General features: G+C 36.8%; 1 protein-coding gene across 19 annotated transcripts in view; it reads right to left on the bottom strand.

The window, feature by feature from the left end:
• The window catches only part of FOXP1 (forkhead box P1), a 678799-nt gene that overhangs the window by 168540 nt on the left and 493298 nt on the right, over positions 1–16961 (bottom strand). For 18 of the 19 annotated variants that reach the window (XM_081321542.1, XM_081321526.1, XM_081321537.1 and 15 more), the window contains one exon: positions 7798–7920. In XM_081321542.1, coding sequence (XP_081177668.1) covers positions 7798–7920 — 123 coding nt within the window. Of the gene's footprint in view, positions 1–7797; positions 7921–15726; positions 15886–16961 lie in introns of those variants that run through there. The other variant, XM_081321533.1, reaches the window with a different exon arrangement.

The following is a 16961-nucleotide window of genomic DNA, read 5'->3' as shown; positions in this document are numbered from 1 at the left end:
TTCAAAATACACATCCCGTTGACTTAACCTCTCACCCTCTATGTCAACAAATTAAGGATAAAATATGATATTTTTCCTTTTTGCTAGTTTTCAGATTTTTTTAAGTAGTAATCAAAATGTCTTTTTATTTCAATATTTAATACTTCCTCTCTTCCTCTTTGTATCTGCTATCTCTTACTTAAACTGATAATTTTTGTTTTTAACATTCCATATAAACCTATTTATTACTTTCAACAATAATTTTTTAGCTTATCTACATTATTCACCTTTACGTGACCTTTATGCACAAATCAATATTCAAATTAGCTATTAGTATTTATACTGCTAAATTTTAATGACCATTTTTTAATCTCAGTTCATAACAATGTCGTGTTCAACATACACATCTTATCTATTTGAGTACATTCTGATTCAGATTTCAATAAGATGGTTGAAACTCCATTCTTCTTGAGTCTTATTTTGGCTTTTTTCCTTTGCCAAATCATCTTCCTTGTCCTTGTTTTTGGGTCATCGAACCAATCTCCTTATAATTACATGTATATTAATTGATATTGGCAAAATTATCTGGTCGCCATTTTTTTGAGAGGACTTGTAGGTCTAGTGGGTCGTCTCTTTATTCTTCCATATCGACGTGGTTGTTCTGAATTGTTTGTCTTCTCATCCAACTGTTCTTTTTCTAGATCCTCTAGTTCCTTCTGAGTTGTATAAGAAACCTTTTCCTTTTTCCAAGTTGTCAATGTCTTTTCTGGATTTTCAAATATCAATATTTGTTGAATAGTAGATTCTTCTGTCATCGTATTTGAATGTTTCATTTTTTCTATTATATTTTGTATAGATGGTTCTTTAGTTGTGGTCAATGTTTGGGCTTTCATATCTGGGCTACCTTCTTGTTCCTTCCCATAGCTTCTTAGTATTTTGTTGGTTGTGGTAAGAATTTGGATTAGTGTTTTCAACATAGCGAGAGTTTGTTCATTTTCATCCATAAATAAATTTTGTTCCTGGTCTTCTTCCATATTGGTATTTTAAGCTAAACGCTTTACACTTAGAAAATCCAAAAGAGAGAATTTTTTTTTTAGTTAGGGAACACAAAGGCTTTCACAGCTGTTGTTTTAAAGTTCTCAAGGTTATGTATCTTATCTATTTCTCTGGGCAGTCAGCCAGGCTCCTTTTAAATTTTCTCTTTGAGTCCCAAAGTTGTCTTAATCTTTTTAGTTTTTTTTTCATAAGAAAGAATCCAGATTTCCAACAGAAGTAGACAATGAAAAATAAGAAATAAAAAATCTTTCAGTCCACATGCTTTGAGAAATAAAGTTCCAATTGGGATTCAGTTACTTTTTCAATACCCCTGGGTATTTAGTCGCTGCTCTTTCTGGATGGAGGGCTAAAGTCCCCCTTCCTTCTCTTTCAGCTTAAGGAGGTACAGAAAGTAATTAGGGTATAAAAGAGGTAGATCTCACCCAGTCTCTTCCGCGCTGCTTTAGGAGTTGCCAGGTGGAAAATATGACTTTAGCTGTCCACAGTCTAGGGACAAGCCATAATGGCCGGTCCTTTCATCCACTGGTTTGGAGGGATCGCCAAGTCTAATGAGAGTTGAGGCTCTCCCATGATCCGGAGAGCGCCCCTCTTTGCTGGTCGCCTCTTCGGGGTGACTTTTGGCCCTTTTCAGGGCCCCACAGCAATGCGAAACTGGATGGGGAAGAGAAAGCAAGTCTTCCAGCCATCTATAGCGGCTGCGAGGGAAACCGGAAGCCCCTTTTTCTTGATTTTTTTTAGTTGCGAACCAGAAACTATAGCTTTATAGGGAAATGTCATTTAATACGTTTCCAAAAGAAATGAAAGGTTTTGAGGACATGAATTTCAGATCTTCCCTTTCAAATATCTTGACTCTTACATTGTTTTTGAACATCTTCAATGCTTGCAGCAATGTTCTGTTCATTAATCCCCTGACTGAATTTTCTGTTTTGTTACCACAGAATTTTATCTGATAGTGAGGTAGCATCCTGATTTTCCAATTAATTAAGAAATGGTGGTGAAGTACTTTCATTTGCTTGTGAATTTCTTTTGTAATTTTTCTAGCCACATAATCTCAGCCTTTGCTTGATCATTCCATTTTTATTAAAAACATGAGGGTGATTGCCTCAATGTTCATTCCTTGGGGCCAGACCATAAACACTGAGTCTGCAAGGGTGGGGCCCTTCACAAAACACTACAGGTCATACTTTCAAGCACTGTGTTCTATCTCTTCTCTTACATCCTCTTCTCATTAAAGTTCTGGTGCTATTGGATGGTATTCCTTGTTTGTTGATAGGGCAAGAACTCTGCTTGATCCCCTTATTTGAACACTCCATGGCTCTGAATAGCACGTTCTTTCTGCTTGCTTTGTTCTCATGTTATTATTCTAGAGGGAAGGCCTGTTTGTTCCTGCCAAAACTAACTTCTGATGGCATATCTTGAGGTTCTTCCTCCCCAACAAACCTCAATGACTCCCTGCCCTTAAAAGACAATTGCAGTTGTTCAGCAGCTATCAATAAGCTCCTTGGCACTTCAGCACAATAGAATAAAATATTGACTCAAATTAGGTACAAATGCTCATTTAAAGTTTATTTTATTTGGGTTATTCTCTAACCTTTCTTTCTTCTCTAGCGTTTCCTTCCACTCATATTCCCTTCAAGTGCAAGAGTTTTTCCTTGACTTTCGAATCAGTGGAATAAAAGTACAAGAAAAAGAAGGGGGGGAAAACCAATCCAATTCTGGTTTTTTGTGATTATGACGATGATGATGATAATGTTTGAAAAACATTGAAGGAAAATGTGATGACAACTTGACATGGGCATGGCTTAAGATGGGAACCATCAAGAAAGAAATGGAAGGCTTAATACTGACTGCTCAAGAACAAGCAGTACAAACTAATGCCATGAAAGCAAAGATACAAAAATCCACTGACCATCCAAATTGCCGACTTTGCAACGACGAAGTTGAAACTGTTTCACATCTAATATGTGAGTGCAGCAAAATCACACCAACTGATTATAAAGCTAGACATGACCGAGTTGCTAAATTAATCCACTGGGCATTGTGTAAAAAATATGACTTGCCTGTGTCCGAAAAGTCATGGGAACATACAGTGGAAAAACTTGTTGAGAATGAGAGGGTGAAGATCTTGCGGGACTTTTGAATAAAGACAGATCACCATTTGGATCACAATACGCCAGATATCGCAGTTGTAGAGAACTAAAGCGTACAGCTGATTGATATTGCTGTAACAGGAGATGCCAGAGTCAAAGAAAAAGAGCTGGGAAAAATTACGAAATATAGCGACCTGGCCATCAAAACTTCATGATTATGGATGAAACCCATTGTCATCGGGCCACTGTGATCTATGTCCAAAAACTTTGCAAAATACATCAAGAAACTGCAGCTTCCTGCAATAACTCCAGCAATGCTACAAAAAACTGTGCTACTCGGAACATCTTATATTTTAAGGATGTACCTTACTAAGGTGCTGGCAGCAACCTGTGTCAACCATCAGCGCCAGTCAATTTGAATGCTCAGTTGACTGAGGTTCATGTTTAATGAATAAAAGAATAATAATAATAATAATAGAGTTGGAAGGGACCTTGGGAGTCATCTAGTCCCCTGCTCAGGTAGGAAACCCTATACCATTTCAGACAAATGGCTGTCCAATCTCTTCTTAAAAACCTCCAGTGTTGGAGGATTCACGACTTCTGGTAAGCAGGTTGTTCCACTGGTCAACTGTTCTGTCAGGAAAATTCTCCTTAGTTCTAGGTTGCTTCTCTCCTTAATTAGTTTCCAACCATTGCTTCCTGTCCTGCCTTCAGGTGCTTTGGAGAATAGCTCGACTCCCTTTTCTTTCTGGCAACCCCTGAGATATTGGAACACTGCTATCATGACACCCCTAATCCTTCTCTTAATTAAACTACTAGACAGATCCAATTCCAGCAACCGTTCTTTATATGTTTTAGCCTCCAGTCCCCTGATCATCTTTGTTGCTCTTCTTTGCACTCTTTCTAGAGTCTCAACATCTTTTTTACATCATGGTGACCAAAAGTGGATACAGTATTCCAAGTGTAGCCTTACCAAGGCATTACAAAGTGGTATTAACACTTCAAGTGTTACCGTATATTCATGTATAGTCAGCTTCATATGCTTTTAAAGATCTAAATAATGTTCATTTCTCCTATATGAGTCTTCCTCCTATTTTAAGTCATTTATTGAATTTCCTGCCTTGAGGCAGTAGGTATTGCAGATACACATGGACCAAGGTGAAAATTTAAATGTCAAGAGTAATCCAAATTAAAGTAAAATAATTATTCCCACTTCTATAAGCCTTCCTTAGGAAGAATTAGTGTATACATAAAGTTCATAGTTTTTATTAACTTTGTTTTTGCAGTTTTTTTCTTTCTTTATCTTTCTAATTTCTGGGTATTAAAATTAATTTTAATATTAACATTAAAATAAATTAATTCCATATGTAATAATGTATTGTGCTATTGCTCTCTGACATCAGAGGCAAATAGTTATATATTAATTACTATATATTGATTTGGATGAAAAGCAAATCATAAGAACAAGTCACCTCTTAAGAAAATACTAATACATTATATTAAACGCAATGGAACGTATTTTCAGCAACAAACAAGGTCAAGCGTATCTTCTTTACCAGAAGATATTAAAGCAAATTTTATGATGTCAGAATCAATGAAAGATATATCTATAGCCCTGATGTATATATTGCTCTGACAATTTCAGTCAGGAAGTAGAATGTTAGGAATGTGAGAAATTATCCAATTGTATGCTTGAGGTTTTGCCCATTTGCTCAATGTCCTACTGATATTAAATTAGACAGAGTGAGACCTCGCTTTTCAATATCTTTTAGTGACCATAAATTATATGCTATCTAAATGGTCCAACTTTCCTGTTCAGATGTACAGGGGGCAGGAGACTCAGAAAGTTGTGTTACATTCCCTAACAAACGTATCCCAATCAAGTATAACATTTTAGTTTTCTTCCAATCTTACAAACAAACAGAATCATGGCTAGGAATTGTATCCAAGATTGACATGTAAAGATCCTAAATCATATTATAAATCTTAGGAAAAAACCACATATAACATTTAACAACAGAATATACACGTCCTGATTTTATCTCTGAAGAATGCTGTCAGCAAACATTATTACTTTGTAAGTTACTTCAGTTTTAGGTAGCCCAACTATGAATGACACTGGGGCTAGCCATACAACAATATAAAAACAGTAAATAAACAAGAACAATTCCAGACTCAGACAAAAAAAAGGAAGAAGAGCAAATGGCAAGCCTCACACACAGAAACACACAGAGGGAGGGAGGGAGGGAGGGAAGGAGGGAGAGGGAGAGGGAGAGAGAGAGGGAGGGAGGGAGAGAGAGGGAGAGAGAGAGAGAGAGAAATTGAGCTTGAACAAGTGGGCTCCAGGCATTTTAGTCCTGGCCTGGAGGACAGGTTCAATTATATTTTTTTTAAAAAAAGGGCAACACTTTAAGTACATTTGCTCACAGGTGAAAATAACTACTTTGGTTTTAAGACTAAATCAAATTGAAAATTATGTCACTAATTTTAAACCAAATATGACAACAGACTATTGGCAAAGTCGAAGCAAACAGTGTTATTCACTAGATCTTACTATCTAGTAATATGAGGAAAATCTGTATTCAATTATATGATTTTTCTTAACAACTTCTCTTTCGTGGTCAGGTTTTTGTTTTTTTTAAAAAACCTTGCATCTTTATTTTGCCTCTGGGCTCCCAGGGTCTGTTATATTCAAGAGTAAGTTTAAGGATGCGAAAGCTCAAGGAGCAAGGGTGAAAAAAGAATGGGCAGTCATTTGAATCAGTGAGTGACAGGTTGGACCAGCTCTCCGTATACATTAATAAATTAGAATTTTAATTGTGTCACCGACTGCAGAAGCAGCTCTGCTACTTTAATATGTACCAACAATTGGCTATGCTATGGAATCTGTGATGTGGCCCTCACTGTTGACCTCTGAAACACAATTCCCACTCTGACTACGGAAACTGTTTGGTTTGATCCTTTCAACTTATTTGAATCCTGACAAATAAGCTCATAGCTGAAAGGTCAACACAGTCATATTTCATCCTCTGGAGCAATTCTTAAGACATCTGCACAACAAAGCACTTCTTCTAGTACCTGACATTGGGCCTTGCCAGCACACTATCTCATTAAAATGTCTCCAGTAGAAGAGTCTATTAAAAGGCAAATGGATAAGATATGGATTGGCCAAACAATGTTTTTTACTTGAGATTTTAGCAAAAGAGCATAGATTCAGCGTCCATAATAATGGTTTTCAACACGCATTTGCCAAGAAGCAAAACAGTTATTCTTTTCCAAATACAATAAACCAAAGGATGGAGTAATACAGGGTCAAGCTTGATCTTATACCCTTGATCTTATACCTAAACAACCCTCTAAATATTGGTTCCTTCCTGGTTGTTAGCTGACAACCTACTCTTCCAGTTTCATCAATCATGCAATTAATAAGTGTATGGAATGTATGTGCTGAGCTTTGAATATATATTTTTGAGGAAAACAGTACTAAAAGCAATAATGCACCTTCATGTCATTTTGGTGAGAAATTTTGACTATAATAAAATAGGTGAACAGAGGAGACTTCGAGGAAGGAAAGTTTCTGAATAATGTCGTACCAAGCACAGAAGATCACATTATCTAAATTTTCCCCCCATAAGCCTGGGCACCTAATCTCACATGTTTTGAAGGTACTCTAGAGTGAACTGCACAGAGATTATTGGAATCTTTGTTGTTACTGGATACATCTAATATTTAGAAACAAAAGCAGCACATTTCATATAAAGAACCTGTTAGTAATACCAAAACAAACTCAATTGACTAAGCCAATTTCAACTAACATCACTCATCTTAACTCAAAAAATGCAAACCGAAACAGCAAATCTAATGCAGCTATCTTTTTTGAACCAACATAATATCATACTGGCCCATGAATTGATCTCTAACAATACAGAATTAAACAATTAAAATGCTTTCTTACAAAGACTGCTCAACGGATATTGCATATTCAACTGAAAATATGTAATTTTCACAAACATAAATATTCGGAAGTTTCCAAATAAAAACATCATCTCACTAGAAAACTGACTTGTGTGTTTAAAATAGCAGTTCACAATGCCGTTTCAAAACAATAGTTCCTGGATTCTGGTTTGTCATATGCCCTTATTTCGAACACTCTCTATTCTCTCCAAATCTTTTATTTAAAGAACAATTAATACCCCATTTTCAGAATATCACATATCAATGGTGTATGATGGAAGGTCTTTGAGAAATTATCTCCCTTTTATGACCTTCTCAATAGGAAGCTGCCTTATTCTGATTCAGACCATATAATCATTTATTGTTTTCTATATTATCTGACAGAGACTCTTCAAGATTTCAAAGAGTGGTGATGTTCAGCTCTACATGGAAATGTAAAGAACAGAATCCTGTACCTGCCTGAATCTATCTAAGTTCTTTTCATATTCCTCACAAGTTCTTTGATTTATTGATGAAAAATTCAAGAGTATGCAGCAGTGATCCATTTCCACCACAATAATGCTATCAAACATGTTTGAGTAAAGAATATCAACAAAAGCAAAGTAGACCTTTTTTTAAAAAAAAATCACCTTCCATTATTTATTATTTGCATCCTTTTAACATATCTTATTCAAGCAAGTCAAAAGGTTTTTTGTTTTTTTAAGAAAATATTTCTTACCTGAAGGGCTGGCTGTTTGTCATTCCTCTTGGGAGACTTTAGCCCACTAACTTGTTGTTGCTGCTGTTGTTGTTGCTGCTGCTGCTGTTGCTGTAACAGAAGTTGTCTTGCTACCTGGAGAGCCTGAGGAAAAATATAAAATAAATTAGTTCCATTTAACTTAACTTATTGAAACTTAAATACTTTGGCCACCTAATGAGAAGGAAGGACTCACTGGAGAAGCGCCTAATGCTGGGAAAGGTTGAGGGCAAGAGAAGAAGGGGACGACAGAGAATGAGGTGGCTGGATGGAGTCACTGAAGCAGTAGGCGGGAGCTTAAATGGACTCCAGAAGATGGTAGAAGACAGGAAGGCCTGGAGGAACGTTGTCCATGGTGTCGCGATGGGTTGGACACGACTTCGCAACTAACAACAACAACAACTTAATGAAATGCTAACAGGCCAGGCTTGGCTAAAATAGGGTGGACTATTTTTTTTTTCTGATAGATGACACTGGGTGAACCCAGCCAGTGTCTTATCATGTTAAATGAAGAGGCCTTCACATGAAGTCTTCATAAGTCTTTAACCAATTTTATGAATGCAGCAACTATGTTTTATTAACCTGGTTTTTGGTTTGAGATGCAATGTGAATACAGCCATTATGTACACATCCTAAAGCAGGGGTCTTCAAACTTAGCCCTTTTATGACTTGTGGACTTCAATTCCCAGCGTGCCTGGCTGAGGAATTCTGGGACTTGAAGTCCACAAGTCATAAAAGGGCCAAGTTTGAAGAGCCCTGTCTTAAAGAGAAGCAAATCTAAGAAGCACCACAGGACTGACCCAGCAGTTACTCTCTTTTTGGAGGACAGGGGTAATCTATGGAATAAGTTGCTTTTTGTTTTTTTACTTTTTTATACTAGTGATATATAAACAATAACACTAACAAGAAAAAACAGTAGTGGTGGTCAGAAAAGAACCTACATTGTGATGATTAAAATAAATTAAACACAGCCAAAAGGAAAGAACAGTCCTAATGAAAGGGGGGGGGGAAGAAAAGATATAATGTCCATTTAATATCAACACATAATTAACCCACCAAAATTACTCAATAAAATTCCAACAGTAGTATAGCAAAGCCAAAACACCTGAATTGTAATGATGATCTCAATCAACTCTCAACGCTATTGTCCCATTGTTCAAACAATTCAGTATTATCCCAATGTACTGAAAAAAATGGAGTGGAATTTTTATAATCAGCATGGCAGTTGGCTTCTGTATATAGTCATTCTAAAATCTGATGAGAAGGATCAGTTTATGTAAAAGATAGTTGTTGGTAAGACCATTTTGTCACTGTTTCACATTATAATGAGACATCAATACCCTCCTTTTAAAGCCATCTCAAAGAATATAAATGCAATATCTCGCAGAGAAGCAGACATTTAAAATAACAGTATCACTGCTCCTTGGCAAACTCTGGAAAAGTTCTGTTAGGCCATGTTCATACATTCCATTTCTTCCTGATCTCCAGGAAGAGATTAGGAGGTGATCTCAGGCTCATATTTTCTCACATTTACCCTTCTTGCTTTGCCCTTACTTTGTCTATCTTAAGGAGAAATAAATAAATGAACAGGAAATCCTGTATTTCTATGGACGCTGGACTCCCTTTAACATAAAAAAACGTTAATTCTTTTACTAGAGTTAGACCATAATTGCATATCTATGCTATTGGCTTTTGCCCGTGCTGTTTATGAGGCTATTGGCCTTGTTATTTCAAATAACCTCATATTCATTTACATATTTAAGTAAAGTCTGTTAAACAGTGACTTCGGTTGTTCAGTATTCGATCCAGTCTTTGGCTGTTATGAAAACATCAGCAAACAACACAACTACTAGCTTTAAAATTCAAACAAGAACTGGAATGCTATACATTCAAGGTCCCTGCGCTTGTTTCAAGGGGGATAATGCACCCCCATGTAATAAATCAGCAATAGCTGGATCTAAGAAACAGTGGCAAGGGAAACTATAAAAGGAATTGGGACGCCAGTGGCACAGCTGAAGATACATTTGGAATTTTTGAGTATATAGCAGGTGATAAAACCTGGAGACTGGGGAAAAGAACAAAGAGATTCATGAAGTGTATTCCTATGCAGCTCACTCCAAGGAAGCTAAAGGACTCACCAACATTTCAGATATGAAGGAGAAAGCCTGCCTGTAGGAGCCAGAAGGAAATTAATGCCTGCAAGAGGACAGCTGGAAGCTTACATGCCTTAAGGACGTGTCCCCTGCTTGCTGCCTCATTGGAGGATTCACCATTGCTGGACTCAAGGGTTTCCTGGTCTCCTTGGAGATGTTCAGTACATGCGTAGGTGTTAACAGTGGGAAGAGTAAAGACTTCATCAATGTAAAAGAAGAAAGAAATAGTCCTGTGCAAGATGCCCTACATGGAAACAGGGAGGGAAGCATCCTTCGGCATATGTTCACTGAGATGCTAAAGCTGAAACTGATTACATGGTACTTTTGAATTTATTTAGTTCCATAGGCTAGAAAATAAGATCAACTATTAATTAAAAAAGAAGAGTGACCAGTAACTATAATAAGCAAAGGAAGCCTCATATTTCTTTGCAAAGATCCAGACTGTTCTGCTTTTATTTCTATTTTGACCTATTACTCTAAAAGACACTATAAATATCTGAACAAAGAAAATTTTCAGTATGAAAAATAGTATCTACTGGCATGAAAGAAACACTGTCACGAGCAATTTTAGTCTCAGATCCATACATGGATACCAGAATAACAGATTCAGTGAAATGTAAACTCTAATGACATACCTGTAACATTCCTTGGCATCCACATTTATATTTTATTTTGGTTCATTATCAAACGAAGATCCTAAAAAGTACAATGTCATTTCCCCAACCTCCTGCCTTCAAGATAAACTGGACTACAATTCCCAAGATGCCAGCCAAGATGGCCCCAGGTCATGCTTGGTATGGGAATGATGGGAGTTGTAAAGAAACAAACATTGTACATTGTATAACCTAGTCGTGTATTCAGATGGTGGAGCCAAAGGGGGTAAAAACAGATGCTCAAAAATAAAAGGAAAGGAATGGGTGGCAATTTTTGTTAAGTTTTTAAATTCTGAGCTGATCTGGTTTAGTAGCATTCATTGCAGATCCCTTTTGGCACTTTGCATGGGTTCCAAGATACTGCAGGCACTTTCACAGTCAGGACTCCTGGTATTTACAGCCACTGAGTATATAATTAAATTAAACCACAGACAGCTAACAACACCTCACCAAAGCACAAGAAGAGGATATTATCCTTTCTCTATGTTAAAACTTAATGTTGGTAGAAAAGACTGTGGACTGCTAATAGTAACCTTTATTACAAGGTCAACCCATGTCATCTATTCAATTGTTCAGTTTAACTCTCACCTTCTCCAGGTGCTTCAGAGAATCTCAGCTCACCCTTGACCCAAAATCCAACTGCTTGCCCTGTAATTCTAAAGGCTAATCAACAGTTTTTACTTCTCTGGAGGTAGACAAGAAAGAAGAAGAGCACTGAAAAGAAAGCAAGTTGGCTAGCATAGGGCTTGTCTGCCTACCCTCCCATCCTCTAGGATTGCATGTGACTTTATAAAATTAGCCGTCAGATCTCCATTCAGTCTTAATGGTCCCCAACTCTTATTATGCTGACTTCGGTTCTCCAATGCAGCTTGTCAACCATTGTTTAAGAGCTTTTAAATAACCTTTCCATCTCTTTTAGCACATAAACTGTAGATGAGAAATGAGGGCACATTTTTGGTCTGTAACTTTTTTAATAGACTGGGATAATACAATCTATTCAAAAGAATGCCTTCTTTTAAAAAAAAATTGACAGGCTTTTATGAATCTTCAAGGCTATAAACATTCACCATGGAATGGCATGGATAAACTATTGTGTGAATGAGTAGGTAGATACATTTGTAAAGAAGCAAGTCTGTTAGTACTATGTTGACAAGTATAATATATCTAAAATCCTCTTTTTGTATATAAAAATTCATCAAGTCTATCTTTTGGACATCTGTTTTCTTTTATCTACTGAATGTCACAAATAACTCACTTCACCAGCAGGGTCTTACAACAGAATATGAATTTGTGAGGTAAACATAGTGCAAGGACCAATTAGCAAGTAGAAAAGAAATATTCCTTTTCATTTAACAACTAGGGAAGACAAAAATAGTTCAGTGCAACTAGGTTCTGGAGGAGTCGGAAAAGGAAAATAATTGATGTTAATAACACAATGGTGGTGTGAAGAAAAAGAGAAGTTTCTCTCTCTCTCTTTAACGATAGGTGAAGTCATCCAATAACTAACTGACAAACTAACTATATTTCAATGGGTGAAAATGGTTTCTAGACTTTTTAAAAGAAGATTAGATAAGTCACAGATATTAATCTTTACAGCTACATGAAGTATGTTGTTTATAAAACTCCAGTTTTATAAACAGTATACCACTGAATATAAGTTGCTAGGAGACAAAAGTAGGACAAGGCAATCAGTTCCCCTCTTATGCTTTCCTACTACTGTTGCCATTTTAAGGGCTTCAGGTTTGCCAATAAGAGAAACTGGATGTGGTATGAGATTGATCTGATCCACAAATTATGACAAAGTGACATAATTTACACAGTGATAAAGCTGTCCCAATAAAAGAGTCATTCTCTGTCTCATAGTACAGGAGATCATAATGAAAGCCAAGATATTCTACAAAGCTCCTTGGCCCAGACTGGCATTACTGAGGCTTCATAGCAATAAAGTAGTCCTTGACTTATAATTGAAGTTACAACAGTGCTGGGGAAAAAATTTACTTATAACTAATGCAGTGTTCCTGCAGTTATGTGATCAAAATGTGGTGGTTATTAAAAAGAGTTGCACAAGGTTGCACTTATTTTTGGAAATAAAAATGGTATCCTTTTTCTCTGAATAACAAAGCTGCCAATGTTCAAAGTAATGTGGAGGTGTCTATAGAGACTGCTTCTTCCCAGCATTTCCTGGAATGACTGTTATTAGATGATGCTGTATGGGTCACACTGTCAGTCCAGAAATTCATACAAAAGAGACACACAGCCTCTGTGAAGAGCTTATATTGCTTTCAGTAGGTAGGATATTTTTGTAATGAACAGCTGTAAAAGCTATGAATTCTGCCTACCTCATATATATTAAAAATAAATTGAATGTTTTCAGAAAGAAGAATGAATACTAGCTGGACTTTATTCCTGCTATTCTTTCACCCTTTATATAAGTACATGTTAAAGAAATCTGTTCCCAGCAGGATCCATGGTAATATTATAATGCATTGTTAGCTCAGACTCCAAAATTGTTTGCTAAAGTTGGTAGCTGGAAGAGGACAAAAGAAACCTATTAAGACTTCTTTCAGCATTTCAGTATGGTTTTATCAACAGAAAGACGGTAATCATTTAATGTTATATAGACTAATACGATGGTCAATTCTGAGAGGTAACACAAGATTCTTAATCAAATCTATTATGTTAACTATATATCCATATATACAATATAAAAACCATTTTTGTATTATTTTTTGGAACTTAATGAAATCAGTAAAATATACAACATTGCTCCTAGTAACTTTGCCATATATACTTTCCTTTCTTCATTGTTCATAGGATTTTTCCTTCTTATATTTTCCTGAGCTATCATTGAAAACAAAATTGTGTATATAATAACATTCATAGGAATCATGTCCAAAAATAAAAAGGCGCTTTAACATGGTTGCAAACTGCACATGCTCACCGAAAACAGTTGATCTGGGGTGAGGTGGAGATGAAAGCATAACTGCCCTGTGGATATTTTGCTCCAAAATCAGTATCCAACCTTCCACAAGTGTGGCCTGGAGACTAAAACATATGCAGGATTTGGGTTTGGCTAGTCTAGAGAAAAGAAGGACTAGTGGGGACATGATAGCAGTATTCCAGTATTTGAGAGGCTGTCACAAAGAGGAGGGGGTTAATTTATTTTCCAAAGCACCAGAGGGCAGAACAAGAAACAATAGATGGATACTAATCAAGGAGAGAAGCAATCTGGAATTAAGGAGAAACTTCCTAACAGTGAGGACAATTAACCAGTGGAACAGCTTGCCTTCAGACTTTGTGGATGCTTCATCACTGGAGATTTTTAAGAAGGGACTGGACCACCAAGGTCCCTTCCAGCTCTATTCTGATTCTGATTCAAGTCTGCAAACCTCCTCATATAGACCAGCGCCTAGCTGATGGGTTAAAAGAAGAAAGTGACATTTTTCAAGGGAGGTAGAGAAACAAGCCTTATTGTAATCAATCCAGTTCAAGTTCCAAGCAGTTGGTAATGTTATCTATGGAAACATTCCAGTGGAAGAGTACACAAAGCAGCAGATTAATTTTTGCCTGAGAACCTTGTAAATTTTCAGAAAGCCAGAAGCCCTGGAACACTGAAAAAACACGTAAACTTTTCTTCCTTCAAAATTAAATCAACACATAATGTTACTTTCTCTTTTTTAAAAAATAAATAAATAAAAACACAATGCTTTTATTATTTCCGTGAATTTCTTATGGCCACAAAGAAAACAAGACTTTGGTCACATGTTTATTTACTTGAGCTACTCCCTTTTCCTTCTGATAAATAATCAAGCTTGCTTTCCAGAAAAAAACAGAATCAGTGAGCTGGGAAATCTGATGGTCATCAAACAGACTGATATACTAGGAAAAGCAACAGACCACTGTTCCCACAGTGAGCTTTGCAGGCCTACACCTACACCAGCATCTGAGTAAATAATTGTAGTCACCCCTTCCATCTTCTCTACGCAATTAATCTTTCAGTTAAATAAACTGTCCTCAAGCAATTGCCAACATTGTTATTTTTCCCAATTGCATATTTCTGAAAATCAGCCACTCCTGCCACATCCTTCCCGATGGATCACACGTATTCTTAAATGTGTGCTGCACCTGCAGTTGTTCATAAATATGAAATTTGTTCTAAAACATTTTCTTCTTAAAATATTCAGCATACTGCAGATTTCATAAAAGATTTTTAAGGATGCTATTTCCTATTATATATTTTCGTTTTCCACTTTCACTCTATGGCTATAATGAGACTGCTTCAAACAATTAAATAAAAAGGTACGTATCAGTGTTAAGAGGACTTTCCTTGAGGAATATCATAAAATGCCAACAAAAATGCAGTATGTTTTAAGGGATACAAACAAGTTCTACTGAAAGGTAGCAGCTGCTGTAAGCATTAGCTTCTGGTATTAAATCAATACTCCAACTCTGAAGAACAGTCTTTGATGTGAAAGTAAACTATTTGCAAATAAGTTTTCCTTCCCTCATTCTTTCCCTTCTGCTTGTTGTAGTACCAAGAGAATAGTTATAAATGAAAGAGACAGCACCCAATCAGTAGCCAGCATTTCATTAGCATTTGTTTTCTACAAATATTAACAAGACTGATTCAGAAATGGAAATAGCCACAAGGCAAAGACTTGTTCAAGCCCCTTTCTCCTCCTTTTTTTCTTTCTTTGATGCCGTTCTTCCTGAACTTGAGACAATGATAGGACAATGGTTGCTTGCTCGCTCTCATTCACTTAAACATGTGTACACATACACACATAAACACACAACAAATGAACGGTTTTCCTCCCTCTGTAAGTGATAACATGAAACCTCCTGAGATACATACTTGAAAAGCAAGACGGCACCCCCCAAAACAAGGAAAAAGTTAGCAGAAACCCGCTTACAATCCATCTTGTTTTCATTCACAAGGCAGTAAACATCTTATTTGCTTTAAAGCCCCAGCGATGAAAATCTCCTATAATTGCAAGCAAGATAGCCAGTTAAAAGTTCCTTGCAGCTTTACATTGTGCCCTCATTCCCCCTGGATATTTCAAAAGACAATATAAAGAGTTTAGTTTCACAGAACAAGCGCTTACTGTTAATCTCTAGTTTGCCGTCTTCTTGCCGAAGATGTGTCCTGGCTGTTTGTCTGAAGCAGGGGGGTGAAGAATGGCAAAAAGATGTTTGAATAAACAGGAAGTGCTGTGCAGCTGAAGCACACACTGAAGGGAAAACACATTGGAGCACTGCCCTTTGTAGGCAACAACGGGAGGCTTGCCTCCACAGTAGCAACGTCTGCTTTTATGAAACGACAAAGAAACCACAAGAATTTAAGCAATTTTCCCCCCATCTCCAAGTCAACTGGAGCTTGCAGGTAATTTCAAAGTTGTGCTTAACACGCCAAAAAATTATATTAATTCTACCCTATTAAAGCAGATGGCTGCATGCTTAAAATCATACATAACTAGCTGAAACAACGGCAAATGCATCTTAGCCATGAAGCTAGGCAAATCCTTTATTTGTACATAGTTTTTGGAAAGCTTGTTTTTCACACTCTTCATGGTACCCACGCACTTATGTCAATAAATGTCTGTTAAGGTTGGCCAGACTTCATAGCAATTATTCAAATTCCTTCATAACATTTCCCCCCCTTTCAAACAAATCCGACTTTGCATCGAAGTTCTCAGGAGTCTGTGCCTTTAATATCTTTCCCCAGATTCATTCTTTTTCTTACATTTTCCTTTCCCTTCACCAAAGCAAAATACCTATTTAAATCCAAATGATTAAGTAAACTGTCTTCCACTCCTCATCTCTCCTGCTCCCCTTCCTCAGCCTCAACTATTAAAGTCCTGCTCTCTTGACATCTAGGAGAAATGACAAAGATATTGACAAGGCAAGTAAAGTGGAGCTGACACTTGAAGATGGTTTGTAAAGGGGTTGAGGGGTGGAACAACCAGCAACAGTAGTTTACCTTTTAAAGGGGGGGGAAGGATTCCTCCCGAAAATGTATTGCTGTTGTAAAATGTGCTACAATCTCTGATATTTGTTATTTAGCATGTAACTTCCTGGACTTGTCTGTCATTCTAGGTGCTAATGCTACCTAAAATAACTCATTGGGAGCTGTCAGTTTACACAGGACCCAATCTTTTCTTCATAGGAGGATATTTTTTTTAACACTGGAATTCATCTTCTTTTGATCTTACATTCAAAGCAACAGCAGCTTGATAGACATGCAAGTCTGAAAGCAAATCCAGACGCTGAAGATAAACTGGCAGAGTATGACAGGCAGGAGCATCTAAAGCTTATAAAAATGAAGAGAACAGCATGTCGT

This window comes from Vipera berus, assembly GCF_964194415.1.
Source record: "Vipera berus genome assembly, chromosome: 2".
Lineage (NCBI taxonomy): Eukaryota > Metazoa > Chordata > Lepidosauria > Squamata > Viperidae > Vipera > Vipera berus.
This window is presented reverse-complemented; position numbering and strand designations above follow the sequence as displayed.